An 18,655-nucleotide genomic window follows, 5' to 3' on the forward strand; every position below is an offset into this window, starting at 1 on the left:
TACAACTCAATTTATCGGTTGATGGGTCAATCGTTATGGGGGTAGTGCACTTTGGTGATTGGAGCACAATAAAAATTATTAGGCAATGTGCCAGACGAGTTTAGTGGTAATTGGGTAGATATAATGGTTAAAAGATAATTTCTCACATCTTGACAACTCTTTTAGTGCAGTTGAAAGAAAAACAATTCGCTCAAGCATCCATACTAAGGTTGACTGGGGCTTTTCTAATGCCAAATAAATCTTGAAATTTAGTACATTTAAGGTGACTCCTATAAGTAATCGACTTAAAAGAAGTCGAACAACTCAGTTGGGGATCAACCGTCTTAGCTACATTGTACCTAGAGATGTGTTGGAGAATTAAAGTACATAAAACTAAAAATCAGTAGTTGTATACACCTTCAGTCATGGACATGATACCAATTGCTATTTTTACGTCTCCGAGTAAACTTCTGTTATCAATTTTCACTCATAATAAGGTAAGATTCATTTAATAATATAGTTATCATATTAATTTTTTCATTATTACATTTTTGGAATAACATATTATTTGAATAGGTGGAATAATGACACGAGTCATGTGTGTATACCGGACGTGCTTAAAGATATCTAGTTATTCTTAAATCAACAGTCAAAAGCTTAGGTTAGTTTTTGAATTTTCAATTACATAATAATTATGCAAGGATTTGAAATTTAATATTAGGCATGCAATAAAATTTATAATTTCATATTGCAGTTTGAATGAATGCCATACTTTGATCCGAGAATTTAAGAATATATCTCGACCGAATTTTTGGTGAATTGCGATATCTAGATCAATTTTTAAAACTAAAACAAAAAAATATTATACAAAAAAATAAATACTCATTAATCAAATTCAAACAACGACACTTACTTGAACTAATTTACTTTGTTAGGTTAATTTTTGAACTTCTGATTTTTAACATCAACAATATTCTCCTTATGCAAATCTTCTACTTGAAATTTAACTATGAAACCCTATCCATATCAATCTTTATTTTATAGAAAACTTTACCACTGAATATGAAACATATTTCAAAATGTTGGAAAAGATCAAATATAACAGGTCAAAAAAACTTTTTTCAAAAAAGTTTTTAACGATTATATTCTTGTTCTGCCACGGAAAAAATGAGATGTAAATTTTATCTTGAGATTCTTGAGTTTTTATAAACTTTATCTTGAGATTTTCAGATTTTCAGAATTCAATTTAACCATTAATTATTATTATTATTTTATAGAAAAAGTTTTCGAATGATTTGATAAGGAGAAAGGATGAAAAAAAGTCACATATGACACGTTTTCACACACTCTCTTTATCACGTCATCCAAAAAAGCTTTCAACAAAAAAAACATTTTTACCTCCTATCTCAAAATTAATCTATTTCCTTAATTTTGAAAAAAAATGCCTTAAAACCCTGATTTCTTTTTTAAATTGGCATAAACAGACAATATTCCCAACTACCAAATATCATCGGAATAACTGAAAAAAAAACATCGGAATAGAATATAATTCCGACCAATCAAACACTATAGTAGTCTAGTGACTAGGCTTATGAAACCCCTGACTAAACCACACGCTCCCTCTCTTGGGCGTGGAAAAAATTTACCAAAACCCACAATTAAAGCTCCCCCTCATAATCCAAACCTACGACCTCAACTTGATGTTGCCATCACCTCCCAAAATTTCTAGCATCAACAGGCGCCTGCATAACACGCAAAACAAACAGGGCGTAGGTAAAAACACTCTTCTCATCCGTATGATTCTTCCCGAGCACGGCACTTTTGATGCACCCACACGCTTCTTCCCAGTCGCTTATATCCACTAGGGCATTCACCACCGTACACCTGTAAAGATAAGATACAGGTAAAAAAAGTTGAGAGGGAAAAAAGTCGAAAGCACTTTTTAGAGAGAGAAAGAGAGCGGCGTTGAGGGAGGAGGACTCGTGAGGAGATCTGAAATCGAACAATCCAAGGTGAGGAGCTGTGAAATCTGCCTTTCTTGTTTTAATTTATTTTGTCCGTGTTATCTTTAAATTCGGTTTTAGGGTTTTACATAGATGGTTGTAGTTGTAATTTTGTAGATCGAGGCTTGGGTTTTTCTTCTGTAGATTTTTTGTGTTTCTTTGGATCCGGTGGTTGAAACTTGGGGGAACTCTCAAGTTTTGGGAGGTGAAATTTAGGGTTTTTGGTGCAGAGGTCGTTGAACCCTATTTCGGACTTGGTTGCGGGTACAGAGTTGTTTTGGTTGGAGACTGGACAAAAGGAATTAGGGTTTAAAACCCTAATATATGTGTATGGCTTCGGGGATAGTAGCTGGAGAAGGAAAAGATGGTGAGAGAGAGAAACAGAGGTACAGTGAGAGCAAGGTTTATACCAGAAAAGCGTTCAAGGGTTCCAAGAAAAACAATCTTCTCAACTCCACTGTTAACAGTAGCAACCTCAACCACCACCACCAAGACACCACCACCACCACCTCCACCTCCACCACCAACAACAACCATGACGACGACAACAACAACAACAACAACAACAACAAAAACGACAGCAACGTGGATAGGGCTGCTGTGAACGACACTGATGTCACCCCAGCGGCTGTCCCTAACACCAATGACTACAGCAACCACCCTGTTGAAAGACCTGCTCAGCCTCTTCCTTTGGAGTTTGGGGGTTCAGCTCACCAACAGCCTGGTCCTCGCATAGATACTGCTGTGTCTGATGACTGTTCAAACCTTAATAAGCAGGCAGCTGTGGCTGGAGCATTGAAGCCTAGTTCCGAGAACCAGGTGAAGATCAATTTGGCTTCAAGGTCAAAGCAGGAGATGGGGGAACTGAGGAGGAAGTTGGTCAGTGAGCTTGATTTGGTAAGGAGTTTGGTGAAGAGGATTGAAGCTAAAGAAGCGCAAATAAGGGGGTTTAGTAATGCCCCTGTTCCTTTAAATAATGCCGTTGATTATGGTTTCAATAGGGTTCAACCAGAGCCGGCCTCAGTGGGCATTTCGAATGAGCCTGTTAAGAAATCAAGGCCTTTGAATCAGTTGAATATTTCTGCCCTGGAAAATAGTCAGGGTGCAAATGAAAATTTGGAGAAGGAGAAAAGGACGCCTAAGGCAAATCAGTTTTATCGTAATTCTGAGTTTTTGCTTGCAAAAGATAAGTTCCCACCAGCTGAGAGTAACAAGAAGTTGAAATTAAATGGGAAGAAGCAAGGAGGAGGTGAATTCACACACGGATTTGGCATGGGTAATAAGCTCTTTAAGAACTGTAGTTCTTTGCTTGAAAGACTAATGAAGCACAAGCATGGTTGGGTCTTTAATTCTCCTGTTGACGTCAAAGGTCTTGGTTTGCATGATTACTATAGTGTCATTAAGCATCCCATGGATTTGGGCACTGTGAAAACGAGGCTTGGTAAAAACTGGTACAAGTCACCAAGAGAGTTTGCAGAGGATGTGAGATTGACGTTTCGGAATGCCATGACATATAATCCTAAGGGACAAGATGTTCATGTAATGGCAGAGCAATTATCAAAGATATTTGAGGGCAAATGGGCTTCTATAGAGGCAGATTATATTCGAGATATGAGACTTGCAGTAGAATATGAAGCAAGTCTTCGTCTGCCAACACCAAGAAAGGCACATTCAATGCTACCACCTCCCCTTGATACAAGAAGAATCTTGGATAGATCAGAGTCAATGACACACCCTGTTGATCCCAGACCAAAACTTATTGCTACTACTCCTTTGGGTAGGACTCCTGCTCCAAAAAAGCCTAAAGCAAAGGATCCTTACAAGAGGGATATGACTTATGAAGAGAAGCAGAAGCTTAGCACTAACCTTCAAAGTTTGCCTTCAGAGAAGCTGGACAACATTGTACAGATTATTAAAAAAAGGAATTCAGCTGTCCTTCAACATGACGATGAAATAGAAGTAGACATTGACAATGTGGATACTGAGACTCTTTGGGAGCTGGATAGATTTGTTACCAACTACAAGAAAAGTTTGAGCAAAAACAAGAGAAAGGCTGAACTTTCCATTCAAGCCAGAGCAGAAGCTGCGCAGGTTGTACCTGAGAAAGTAAGGGTTATGTTTTTTTAAAAAAAATCATAGTTTCTTATGAAATAATATTTTCCTGAGGGTTGCTAATTTCATGCATTTATTGTATTTAGTTGCAGACTGTTGCTCCTGTTTTGTTGGAAGTGCCCAAGGAAACTACAACTAGTAAGTTTTCATGTTAAGGAGTTATAATATGTTTGCTACTTGCTTTGGTTGGTCTAAATTATTATATATATGTACCTGCAGATGAACAGAATGTGTCTAGATCACTTGTTGAAGAAGAAAAACAGGGAGATGCTGCTAGTAGGTCAAGTAGTTCAAGTAGCTCTAGCAGTGATTCTGGGTCTTCTTCTAGTGGTATGATGATTTATTTCTTACATGATTTTTAGTGGAACTAAATTGTGTTTTATTGTTCTAACATATATAATTGTTTGTTGTAGACTCTGATAGTGAAAGTTCCTCGGCCTCTGGATCTGATGCTGGACATTCACCTAGAGCTTGAGTGTTTCTCATTTAGGTATGCTGAAATGTCCCTGTTTCTTACAGGCATTCATGATTTGATTTCTTAAAGTTGCTCAGGTGTATGTGGTCATTTTTAAATTACCTCTTTAGCTGTAGAATTGTTATCAGTTTTATTTGTATTGTGGTTCTTTCGAGTAGTGTGATTGATGTTTAGTGATGATGTAAATGGTGGTGAATATTTTTGCCTGGTAGCATCACTATGTAAGTGAGCGCACATAACTCCTGTTAAAATTTGGATTTGTAAACAATTGTGGGTCTTGAGACCTTGAGTTCACTCTTCAATGAGATTTCAACTTGTAGTTCTCAGATGCAAATACTGAGGGGAGAGTGAGTTTCTGAGTTTATTTAAGGGAGTTAACTCCCTTTCTATTTGAAATCAGTGGACTTCCATGTGTAAGGAAAACGAAAAAAATTTGCAGACCTTACATGTCTTGGTGAATTAATATCCTTGTAAGTTGAAGATGTATAGTTTCAGCATTTGATGATTGCAAACTATGTAAGCCAAATATCAAACTGTTTATGTTGAAAAGAATGTTTTCCTTTTGACAAGGGGGATATCTAGCTATGTTGTGACTTTTGACTGTATATGCTGGTCTAGTTGCATGTTGAACTCAGCCATGATGGAAAGGAGATTTCAGTTATTTAAGGAAAGAGTGCTGTTGTATTTGAAGTTCTTGGTTATAAATGTTTATTCATTCTGTGGCAACTCATTAGACGAACTGTTATCTGAGATTTGGCTTGTAGATGCTGGTCTATTAAGTATAAAACTTTATAGTTGCTGTGGTTCTCTTCAAATCAGTTAATTCGTTGATTTTGGTAAGACTAAAAAGTTCTGACAGACCTGTGGTTGTGATACATCCTGATTCTTTGGAGGAGAATTATATCTTTGTCTGGACTTTCAGGTTGGTGTGTCAGTGCATTTAGTTTATCGTGCGCTACAAAAATTGGTTGAAACATGAAAGTATTCTAGTTGTCCACTTTACCACGAAAATCAATTAGATTAAGCACCTATTTTAGTATTCTTTATTGGAGAAATAAATCACTTAAAATGTTCTTGAATTCTTCCACTTCTATTAAATAAGCCCTTAAACTTTTACCATACTCAAATAAAGTTTATCTTTTGATTTGCTACAAAATAAGCCCTTGTTTCAATTGAATCGTCAATTTAGGTATGCTTAAGGATAAGGGATTTGAAGGGTCAATTGTAATTGAGTAGGAGAGGTATTTGAAGGTAAAAAGATGCAACAAACGTATTGTGCATATAACTAAACATGTATGTTATGATGTAATTTAGCTGTGTGATACTGTATCTGTTATGATGAAGATGTCACTCTCTCTTTGATTTTTACGCATGTTTAAGTGGATTTAAGATGCTTTATTAAGTGTCCTGGTGTGGTTTTCTGTAATGTGATGCTATATTCGGTGAAAAGCTAATTTTTTGGATAATGACTACAACATTGCAAATAGGATTTTCTCAACTTCTTACTGTTGCCATTTGATAAATTTCTACAGCCATTCTTGATACTATGGTTAACAAGATTAAATTTCTTTAGAATAGTTGGTGGTGTGTGGGGTTGCTGGTCTAAAAATTTAGAGTAGGTGCTGAGCCATTGTGATCCTGTAATTTTGCAGATTAGCCTCTATGAATTTGATGTTGCATTTGGGTGTATAGTGAAGATTTTGGTACCTCGGACCTGAAGGGCTCCCTCCAGGTGGTTGAGCCACCGTCAAGATGCTGTTGTTGGAAGTGGGAACAAGGCTTCAGCAGCACTTGATAATTTGTGGAGTATCTGTATAATTATAATTAGGATGGGTAGAATGTGGTGTTGAATGGGTAGGGATTAGAGATAGGAAAAATTGGAAGCACGTGTGTACATTGCTAATTTAACCAATGCTACTCAACTCACCCTAGTTTCATGGAACTTTGTTTATTGTGTTTACGCTTTGTGATGGGCAGATTCTTTGATTTGATGTTATTATACGGAAAGAAAGAAACAAGGCCTTGTAATTCAAAAATAGTAAGTACGCTTCAAATGAAAAATAATAATTATGATTTGATGATGCCCTTAGGGATTGTGCTATTTCTGCTTTCTGTTTGGACATGATTACAAGTTTAGCTATTGTAGGCTTGGAATTATTATTGTTTCAAATTTTGATTTGAATCTTTTTTTTTGTGAATCTATCAAATTAATTCTTACCTCAAATTGATAAATGTGATTTATCATGTTCGATTGTATTGTCCTAACACAAAAGCTTAAGGAGAAATTCAATGCAGTTCGTATCTTATTAAAACTTTAGTTTGGTAAATTATTTGAACTTAAGCCATTTTTTAGTTTTAAATCTATTTATGTAAATTTAGTGCTTGAAAGATGAGAATTCTCAATGAAAATGAGGGGGAAAATGTTTTTATTTATAGTTGTGTTTTTTTAAATCTAAAGGTATAATTTAAATTACATTGACGGTCAATATTAAAGCTTATTTATAATATGAGAATCTTAAAAGATTTAAACTTTATACAATCTTATCATTTAGGATTACTATATTCGTCATGATAACTCTCATTATGTCATTAAAGCTTAAAAGTAAATGGATTTCTCTATTTGTTTCACGAATAAGGTCAATTTAAATGGGTTTGAATGAGTCACATTTAATCAGTTGAACTTTATGGGGTGTTTTGTGTGCATTTGTTACGGGCTTTGATCTGCAGCCCATTACATTCTCCCCCATCCATTCTCGCAATTCCTTTGTCTCGTCCTCGGTATGACACTGTTTTGACTCATCCTGAAATTGTCTCAATGCTTCGGCGGATTCCTAACTAGTCTATCTGTCAGGTTGTTTCGCCCCTTGTGACATTTGCCTCGACTTATAGCTTCATTGTCGCCTAACTTGAACTGTTTCTCTTTTTAGTACATATTGTTCGTAAGAGCTTACTGTTCTTAGTTGCCTCCATTGTGATTTGTCTCTATTGTGATTTGCCTCGATCGAAATCCCCTTGATCCTCACAAATAGGCTTAGGCATGCCCACATTGAACACTGGGTTAATCTTGAGTATTGTCGTCAACTGTAGTTTGTAGGTCCCTCGACTTGCCCACTTCAAATATTTGAAAGGGCCATTGTCTCTTTGCCAAGCCAATAGTAAGTCATAATGTAAAACACTAGGAAAGTGTTTGAGATGTACCTTACTCGTCACATTTGCTTAGTTTGACTACTCAGTTTGCATCACCACTCTTCCAACAAAGCTCCACGAACAATCCACCTCTCTCATAGGTGGTAGCCCTACTGATAACTCAATAGGCTTTATATTGGTTTGCCGCACTCTTAGTATTTTCAAGGGGGTCTTCGTAGCACTCTGATCTACCAAGTCAATGTTCTTACCACGATTAATTTCCTTGGCTAGCTGGATTGCTAATAATACCTTCGTTTCACTTGTATGTGCATTGTCATTTACGAGTGTCCAAGATACATATATAATTAGCAAAAGGAACCAACAAAACATTAATCTTGTCAAGAAAATTCAAGCCAAGAACAAAGTCGTAATTATCTAAGTGAATTACCTCGAAGTCTTCATTGTATTGATCAATCTATAAATCAACTCATTGTGTTACTCCCACAATTTGGATTTCTTTAAAAATTATAGTCTTAGTCTTCTTAGTCGACTTGCTAACTAAGAAATCAAGTTTACTTGTAACTTTATCTTATATGAACAAATCAGATGTCCCCGTATCAACAAGAGCACTCCTTCGGCCTGATATGTTAATGTCCACAAACATCAACCCTTTGTACTTGCGATCTCTCTTTATTTTAGAAGAATTGAATATTCTTGACTCAAGCTTTAAAATCTCACTTTTTGGCTCCACTTTTGCTTTATTGATCGCAGATATCTTAGATTGCTCTAGACATTCCAGCATCTTATGTAGGCCATAGCATAAGAAACACCTCACTGGTTTATTTTCATTTTTTCAGATCCTTTTGGCTTCGACAAAGCTCAAGATTGAACCAAGCTTTTGTTGGGACTGCCGATACGCCTCGTAGCGCAACGAAAAAAATGTTTCGACGATCCTTAGTCATGGATCCGTATACGAGGAATTAAATGGGTTGAAGTAAGGATGAAGATATACCTTCTTAAATGCAAAATGATGAAAGGATGCTACTAATTCGATGTCAATTCCAAGCCACAACAAAAACGTCTCGACCTTTACGTAGTCCACCCAGTATTAAAATAAACGGTAAAAACTCTCTTGGAAATTTTCCAGAGAAAATCTCCCACAATAGTTGCTAGACTTTTTTTTCTTATTTTCTTTTTAAAACACACTTACCCTAATTCGAAATTTTGGTATGCATATATTAAAAATGGAATCAATTCTATAGAGAACATATGAAAAACATTAAACACATTATATTCTTTCCAAAAAGAACTACAACATATGGAAGGTATTAAAAACTTATATTCTTTCCAAAAAGAATCATAATTACCATATTTCAATGTTTTACCGAAATCATAATTATAATAATTTATTATAATAATTTCAGTAAACTATATCCTGTTAAAATTTTATATGAATCAAATTCATATATTAATTTTAACTATGTTATCTATTTTTGTACAACAAGCTTGTACATTTAATTCGTTTAATATTTAATTTTCAAATTAAATTAAATTAATAATTAATTTAATTCATGCGACAGCTAAAGACAATACCAACTGTGTTTGGATTTTGTTTGTTTTAACCATAGGGTGTGACCATGTAGGTTCTTGTAACATTAGTAATAATACTAAAACATTTCTAATAATACAAGCAATGAGTGGCATCTAGCAATGCATCATTGCTACCTAAGTTACAAGAAGTCATAATTCGACATAACTTTTTTATGATAAACCTTTCATGTATTACATCCTTTTGTCCTTTATATCTAGATTGGAAACAAATCATGGAATAGTCATACTTGCATAATCCAATCTCATGTTTCTTGATAACTCGAGTAGACTACAATAAACAAATAAGTATGATATCTCATATCAACTTATTTGAGCATGTTCATGCATTTCTAGTCCCACTCAATCAAGTGACCTAAGATATTGCTCCCATTATGTAGGAGGGTCAAATCCTATATTGATAAACCATATCCCACTATATATATTGTGGCATATCCAACATTAGTTTTTTCAGTACAACCTGTTAAAGTAAACATTTAACTGTATCAAAATATACGACTCACGATGTTGGGATAATGATGATATCAAGTCTGAGAATCATATACATAGTTAGCTCTATGAGTAATGTTGTGACTATTACACAATTATCAAATAAACATACTCATAGTGGGTCAGTCCAATATGTTGTTCTCTAGCACATACCCATGTATTGATTTTGACATCCTTATGTCAATGACAACACTTTGTCATCAATCAACTACACATTAGTTTAAATGCATTATTGTTGTCCAAGTCCACAATAATACTTGACTAAGAACCTTTTAAAAATAATCATATTTTCTTAAGACTTTATTACAATTTAGTTTATTTATAAACATAGAAAAAGAAACTGAAATAATAATGACAATACTTTATATTAAAAAATAAGGTTAAACAAGTATATCATTACACCCATATCATAGTTGGTCATTGGGCATACTATAATAGCTTTATTAGTGCTTTTTCTAACTCATCATCCCATTTGATGGTAGACAGATTTTTTTGGATAGTCCCTCACTATATATGAACAGTTACAAAGGAAACATTTCACTAGCTCCTTCAGTTTGTTGTTGGGCTTTCACTTCCCATTATATGGTTTCCCTTACCACCATTCTTACCATTTTCATTTTTTCCTTTTCTATCAAGTTCTTTCTCATGTTTTCCCCAATATTTCTCGTCCTTTTGGGCTTAGAAGATTCAAACTCATCTTTTTTCAGATCAAACTCGACAAAAGACTCTATATCGGTCATATGTCAAGGGCTGTAGATCAAAGCCTGTGACGACTGCGTACAAAAAGTCTTATGGAGGTCAATTGATTAAATGGGGCTCATTCGACCCACTTAATCTAGCCCGATTCATGGAATATGTAAAGAAGCCCATCTATTGAAGCATTGGTGACCAAGTGAAACATTTTAAAAAATAGGGTTACTCTGGTAGGAAGGGAAACTAATTTTCCAAGATTTGTAATATTAGAATATTTGATTTGTAATCTTACGGGATCATGTAACTCCCTTAAGAATCTCGATCACCGGTGTAAAGTAATCTGTATCATTAGATTTGAGGGAGATCAACTATAAATAGAGGTTTTTCCCCTCATTTGTAAGCATCCCATTGTATTCCATTAAAAGTTATAAAATATTTTTAAGAACATTTACTTAAACACATTGCGGGCATTGCTTTCTTGTGGTTTTTTGTTCTTCCGTTACTCTTTTTTCTTTGAGTTGTTTACACTTTATTTTTTATGCCTTGAGAATTTCTATTGTGAACTTTCACTTTTCGAGAGTTAGGTTGACTTAGGCAAATTTGAAATCAAGAAATCGCCTAAGGTCGCATAGATAAAAAGACTAAAGTTCTAGCCCTGTGACAGTTGATATTTGAGCTAAAGTTCGAAGGCACTGATCAAGATGACAAAAGGAGTATATGATTAGATTGAGCCAATTGAGACCTGTGGGAGGGGCAAAAAATCTAGTTGATTGAGGGACATGCTGTCAACTTTGAAAAGTCGAGTGATCAATTTCAAGGAATCCATTAAGGGTATAAGGGAGACATTTGAGATAGTTGAGGGATGCGTTGATGAGTTAGACTCAATGAAAGAGTAGCTCAGTGAATTTTTACTGGAGTCACTCGCTTCCAATGTAAAAATGATGCAAGGGGTGTTCAATTTCATAGTGAACAATCTGATAGTGAGGGATGATGCTTTCAAGGCCTCGGTGACAGCCTTGAAGGAACATATAAATGATCTCAAAGGGAAACTCTTTATCTGCAAAGTTGTTTCGGGCAATGAGATGTTGGTTGTGACACCCAAGCATAAGGTAAATGTCCTCAAGTCGAAAGAGTTTACGAGGACAAGGTTCGCAAAGGATATGGCTAGCTTCTTTCTGGGAATACAACAATATTTTCGTGCCAAAGGCATCGTGGATGATGCTATTAAGGTAGATACTAATGTTATGTATTTCACTGATCTCGCTATTTTATGGTGGCATCGTAGGTCCATAGATGAAAAACGTGGTGGAACTACAATTATAACTTGGGAGGAGTTCCAAAAGGAATTTAAGAGGCAATTTTATTGAGCGTATGCAGAGGATAAGGCTTGAACTAAGTTGTGCCGACTTATGCAATAAGGTACAATTAGGGAGCATGTTCAAGAGTTCAGTAAATTCATGCTCCAAATTTTTTATCTGAGTGAGGAGGCATTTTTCTCTTTTATGGATGAGCTGAAGCCATGGCAAAGTAAGAGTTGTAACACCGAGAAGGTAAGGGCTGTACCAAAGCCATGACTATAGTGGAGTCTTTAATTGAACTTGTTTCGAGGAAAGACAAGTTTGAGTCTTCCAAGCCCAATGAGAAAGGTAATGGTGGAGGAGATAAGGGACTGGTTAAAAATGACAATGGTGGTAATGAGAAACAACCTAATGGGAAGTGGAGACCCAACAACCATTCAAGAGACAAGGAGAATGAAAAAAATCCAATACGTTGCTTCTTATATAGTGGGCCGTATAAGATCTGAGACTACCCATAGTAGTCCATGCTATTTGTGATTAGTAAAGAAGATAAAGTGGAGCTTGATGAGGAAAATGTATTAAGGTTTGGATCAATGATACTCAAATTTGCAAAAGCGAAGTGGGATCACAAGCGAAAAGGGTTATATTTGTGGACATCAATATCGCAAGTCGAAGGAGTGCTTTTATTGATACGTAGGCATCTGATTCATATCGGAGAAATCCATGGGTAAACTTGGTCTCTCAATTAGCAAATTGACTAAGAAGATCAAAATGATAAATTCCAAAAAGGTCCCAACTGTGGGAGTAGTATAAGGGGTTGAGCTATAAATTGACGACTGAAAAGGTAATAAAGATTTTGAGGTAATTCACTTAGATGATTACGACTTCGTGCTTGGTTTAAATTTCTTTGACTAGATAAATGCTTTGTTGGTTCTTTTTTGTCGATTCCTTATGTATTTTGGATTTTCATTAACAAAAATGCATAATGCCGGTGATTCGTGATGAGAAAGATGGGACCAAGGTACTGTAGGTAATCCAGTTAGCCGAGGATGTTCATTGTGGAAAAAACATCGACTTGGTAGATTAGAGTCCTACGAAGAGCCCGTTGGAAATGCTAGCGGTGTGAGAAACTGATATGAACCTTGTTGAGTTATTAATGGGGCTTTGAGGAAAAAAGTAGTGATACAAATTAGGTAGTCAAGAAGAGTAAATGTAATGAGCGAGGAACATTTCAACCCCTTTCAGAGTTATAAAACGGGTAAGTCGAGGGGCTTACAAACCGGTTGGTGAGAGAAATCAATGTTAGCCCAGTGTTTAATGTGGGCATACCGAAGCCTATTTGTGAGGATCAAGGGGATCCCGATGGAGGCAAGTCACAAAGTGGACAAGTAAGAGTGGTGGGCTCTTGCAAACAAAATGCAGCAAGGAGAGAAATAATTTGAGTTAGGTAAAGGTGAAATTCAAGGCAAATATTTTGAGGGGTTGAACTACTCGACAGAGACTAGTTGGGAATTGGTTGAGGTATTGAGGTAGTTCCAAGACGAGTTAAATCAGTGTCATTCTGAGGTCACAACGAGGGCATTGCAAGAATGGGCAAGGGAGAATGTCACGAGTTGCAAATCAAAGCCTGTGATGAATGCACACAGAACGTTCCACAAAGGCCAATTGATCAAATGGGGCTCATTTGACCCACTTGAACTTGCGCAGTTTGTGGAATATGCTAAGAAGTCCATCTACTTAAAGCCTTGGTGGCCAAGTGAAACACTTAAGAAAAATTAGGGCTACCATGACAAATAGGGAAACTAACAATCTCAGAAAATTTGATTTTGTAATATTAGGGGACATGTAAGTCCTTAAGAATTTCAATTGTAGATTGACTTTAATCTCGACTGTGATGGAAAGTAAACTGCACCGTTGAATATGGGGGAGCTGAACTATAAATAGAGTCTTTCTCCCTCATTTGTAATCATCTCATTGTATCCCATTAAAAATTATAAAATACTTTTGAAAGCATTTATTCAAACATCTTGTGGGCGTTGCTTTCTAATAATCTAGAATATAGAGTTATCTTCATCACTTTTTAACATATAAATTATCCAAATTGTAAGTACTTGAAAACAATTTTTATATTTTTTATTCATAATTATGTTATATTAAGCAATACTACGAAAATGTGTTATTTTAACTAAGTATTATGCCAAACACATGGTTTTTCATCTTTTTGAGGAGGTAATTGTGTTGGGAAAAATCTGGTTTGAAAATAGTTTTCTTGCACAGAGAAAATTTTAAAATTTGAAAAGTAACCCAATTTGTGATATTTATAGCAATAAACATTCACTAAATTTGTACCTGTGTTTTTGGATAAACGGATCCTTGATGTTTTTTAGCTTTTAATCAAACGATTTTCTCCTCTATTCTTGTACCACAAACTATTTCAATTGTAGGCTCCAACCAATTGAATCAAAGCATAGAACTAGAAAAAGTTTTCCTTTTGGGGTAAAAATGAAAATTCCCTCTTCTTTAATAGAAATCGGTAAAATATTTATTTTGAAAAATATATTTATAAGTTGATAATATATTCTCTTTATTTTTCGACAGAATAACAATATCTCAAAAGTTGTGTTAATAGCTCTATCGGTGCCATCTATTTATAGGAAGAGAAGGTAGAATCCTTGTAGAAATGTTAATTTTAAATAGAAAAACAATATCCTACTTAGAGTAAGAGAGAAATGAACAACTCACCCTTGTATTTCTACTAAGTTTGCAGTATTTTAAATAAAAAAACAACATCCTACTTCATGTTGTATTAAGGGTTTTGGGTCACTCTCACATCAGTTTCAATTACGAGTACTTCCTGGGTCTTTTTGACCTAGTACTCTGTAATGTAATCAAATCTGATTCAGTTTTTCTATTTTCCAAAATAAAATTTAATATTTATATATTAAATAATTTTTCTCATTCCAATTTTACTTCAATAAAATTTTGACGACTTATCCCCAGTAAAATTTTTACGATTGTACCCTCGGTAAAATTTCAAGAAAATTCATTAAATATGTCACAACTCATTCATATGATCCAATGATTTATTTCATTTTCAGGTTTCAAAACAATCCAAAAATATAAATTCATTATTCCATCATTTTTTAAGTAATCCTGTATAGGATTGCAAATTTCTATTTTGACCGACTCTGGATGTACTAACGTCTAAAGTGTGAATACTACATCAAAAGATATAGATATATGAGGCGACATCCAGAATACGGGTCCAGTTGTAATATAGTTACAACGGAGTAGGTGAGTACTCCGGGATTGTACCCAAGGGAGGCGAATGCTAGATCAATTTAAACCTAAACATCGAAAGATCTAATTAGTACTTTAATTTAGTTATAGTACGATGGTAAAATAAAATATAGTTTTTAAGATTATTTTATAATAACAAAATAAAATAACATAATGAAACAAAATTCAAGAGATCAAAGAATAGGATAAATCAAATCTGCTTATGGGTGATTAGCTCACTTTGGTATTTCCCATAAACTGTTGCTTTGGGTTTGTCGCCAATCAACTAGTCGTTATCCCAGTAGGATCTTCCAATCTTTCACTCAAATAACGAGTCAGCAAGAACTACTTATCTTCTGACGACACAGTCCAGACTGGTTTTGGGTGAAGGTGTTCACGGATAGGTCATAACAATTTTGGGTTAATTCCTACCTTGATTACTTCTTAGGGTTGGCAGGCCTAGGGTTTTAAATTCTTCCTTTCTCAAACAGATGATCCGTTGACTAACCCTACAAAATAGTTAATGGATCATACCTTCGCTCGCCAATCCCCTATAGAAGGATTGGTTCTTAATGTTTTTCATAAACAATATGAATCTCATGTAAAGAGAAAACATGATAAATGAATTGAAGTGTAAATTTTAAGAAAACTCCTAATTTGTATTAATAATAAATCAACTCCAAAAAGTCTGTCTGTTTCCACAAATTAGATCTCTCAAGATAAATAAGAACAACTTGAAAATAAATTTAAAACATAAAAAGGAAGAAAAGCTAAACTAAAATTAAAAGCAAAAAACTAAGCTAAGTAATTGGTGTCTTTTACATATGACAAAGGAACCTATTTATAGATCTCAGGTGGTCGTCGTCCTTAACCCTAGGTTTAGCTGACATTCCTTGGCTTTGAGTTTGATTGTCTGAACCAAAACACCCCTTGACCAGTGTTAATTGTTGTCTAGAGTATTGGGAAATGTGACTATATTGTAATAAACATGTAACTTTTTTCTATTTATTTGAACGATGAATAAATAAAATTAATTTCACATTTCACTATTATGTCTTTTATATGTTGCATGCATAACGAAATTGTGAGAAGCCAATATTAGCTCATTGATTGTCTAAATTTCAAATTGAAGAAAATTGGCATTGTAAAGAACGTTTACATTGCGGGAAAAACAACTTACTTGAACAGATAATCTAAATGAGTTCGTAATCTCGTAAAAGAATCAAAGTGAGCATTTGATTCAAATACTGAGAAAGATTCTTATGTCGACTACAATTCCAATTGGGGAGATGGCTAGCCTTAGCTATCGGAGCAGTTGACTCTAAGAGTAGAGACATTGATGTATTCATCGATAGAATGATACATTGGAGTGGACCCAAGATGAATTAATTCTAAATCTGTTTGTGAATTAATTCACTTGTAATGATCATGGTGTGATTTACCTAAATCCTAAATTAGTCACTGACCATACGTATGCAACTCATGTGTTTTGATATAAGTGAAGGCTTATGCTTTTAAGATGATCGAGCCATAGTCGGTATGTTTGGTACATGACTTGTATATGGCATGGCTTTACTAGCAACAGTGGAATTCATAGCTTAGTTAAAGAGTTAATGATATCCTCTTATTGGAATTGTGTGGATTAATAAATATGGAACATCGTTACAGGTTGCTTGTTCTCAAACTAGCAATTTATTAAAGTCATTTGTTGACAGTGATCATATTAATCATTAAGAAGACACAATGCTGACAATAAGATAAAATAGGATTGTATTGAGTGAACGGATTTAACTCAAATGAATTAATGATATCATATAAGGGTAACACACACATGACAAGGTCATTAGACAAAGCAGTTGAATGAATTGCTTTCATAAAGAGTATATAATAAGGGGTTTTCAATCATGGTACTTCTTGTGAACAGACTCCATGATTAAGTAGCTGTTAATTATCGGAACGATGCTTCTGGACATAATTGCAATCACTAGAGCCTAATTGTATATGTCTAATTGGTCCCTCTACTAGATCAACAAGAGCTCGACCGGACTACATTTGAATTAGAAGAAAATTCTACAACTTTTCAAATAATTTAATTGAGTCAATTTATTCGATGTGGAATTCAATTAGGTGGTCGTAAGAATTGTTCAACTAGAGAATTTGATTAAAGAATTTTCTTGAAAAATTAATTTGGAAAATCTATGTGATTTTTGGAAAATTAATTTTGATCAAGTGAACTTAAATTAATCAAATCAATTAAAATTAATATGATATTTTTGAAGTTTATTTTCAAGTCAGACAATTGACGCAATGGGTAATTGAACTTGCAAATTGGACTTGAGATCATAAATTAGGCCCGGGAGCCTAAAGCCGAAACCAAGACCCAAAAACTGGTCGAATTAGGCTAAGTATGTGAAAAAGGGCCAACCATCCAACAAGTGGCTAGATCGGACTGATTGGGTCATCATTGACTCAGACCAAATCGGCAATAACCGAATTGGCTCGGGATGTCGTAAGTAGAGGTGAGCAAAATTTGATTCGACTCAAAAAATCGAAAAAAACTTGAATTTCGAGTTAAACAATCGAGTTATTCGAGTCAACTCGAATTTTTTTCGAATTTCGAGTTCGAATCGAGTTGAGTTTTCGAATTCGAATAACTCAAATAATTCGAATAATTCGAATATCAAACTATAATATTTTACATTTTTACCCCAAACTCTCAAACCTTTTTACTTTTCTCTCAAAACTTTTAATCGTTCCAACTTTCCCCCTAAAACTTTACTCTCCTCCCCTCTCATCCCAACCCCCCAATCTACCCAAAATCTATTTCCTACCAAATTTTTATTCTCCCATTTACTTTTTCTCAAAATTTTACTTCCAAAAACCCTTAAAATTTTTTATTTTTCTCCAAAATTTTTACTCCCTCCCACTTTCCCACTAAAACTTTTACTCCATTCCCATCCCACCTCCCATCTACCCCAAACCCATCCCCCCCCCCAATTTTTTTTAATATTTTCCCTCCAAAATTTTACTCCCCCATTTACTTTTACTTCTCACCCTTTGCTCTCAAATAAAAAATCAACATTATCCAAGAAATATCACTAAACATAAATAGTAATAATTTTATTTATATATACTATTTATATTATTAAATTAAATTTTACATTTTATATTATTTATATTATTGAATTGTTTAGTCATATTGAATATTTATATTAAAATTGATTTATTAATTATGCCATAAAATATTTGTGCAAAAATTTTATATTGGTATCAATTTCACATTTTATATTTAAAATAAATTTTATTAAGAAATCACATTTTTACATTTAATATATTTTTTAATTCCAAAATACATAGTGACAAGAATCTGAAGATAATTGAAACAACTAAGCAAGCAAATAAGCTAACCCATATATAAAAGATTAATAAATAAATTATGAGGTGATGAAAGTTAATAAAAAATTTGATTAAAGTGGACAGATTTTATTATGATGGGTGATAGTAGTTACAAGGACCCAAAATTATTTTTCAAAATTTAACTCGAACAAATATATTCGATTCGATTCGATTAGAATTTCATCTCACTCGACTCG

At 34.4% G+C, this 18,655-nt stretch overlaps 1 protein-coding gene across 5 annotated transcripts; it reads left to right on the forward strand.

The window, feature by feature from the left end:
• The first annotated feature begins 1,865 nt into the window (after positions 1 to 1,865).
• On the forward strand, positions 1,866 to 12,246 carry LOC107959784 (transcription factor GTE4). 5 transcript variants are annotated; one of them, XM_016895930.2, is made up of 6 exons: positions 1,866 to 1,991; positions 2,086 to 4,088; positions 4,181 to 4,232; positions 4,314 to 4,424; positions 4,508 to 4,584; positions 6,222 to 6,645. In XM_016895930.2, exons 2-5 carry the CDS (start codon positions 2,307 to 2,309, stop codon positions 4,567 to 4,569), a joined length of 2,007 nt encoding a protein of 668 aa, XP_016751419.2. In that variant the 5' UTR covers positions 1,866 to 1,991; positions 2,086 to 2,306; the 3' UTR covers positions 4,570 to 4,584; positions 6,222 to 6,645. The 5 variants fall into 5 exon arrangements, with proteins under 5 accessions (XP_016751419.2, XP_016751418.2, XP_040970278.1 ...); XM_016895929.2 differs by having other exon boundaries at positions 2,100 to 4,088; XM_041114344.1 differs by having other exon boundaries at positions 2,100 to 4,073.
• Positions 12,247 to 18,655: the final 6,409 nt, after the last annotated feature.

Source organism: Gossypium hirsutum, chromosome A05, assembly GCF_007990345.1.
Source record: "Gossypium hirsutum isolate 1008001.06 chromosome A05, Gossypium_hirsutum_v2.1, whole genome shotgun sequence".
NCBI classification, from domain to species: domain Eukaryota; kingdom Viridiplantae; phylum Streptophyta; class Magnoliopsida; order Malvales; family Malvaceae; genus Gossypium; species Gossypium hirsutum.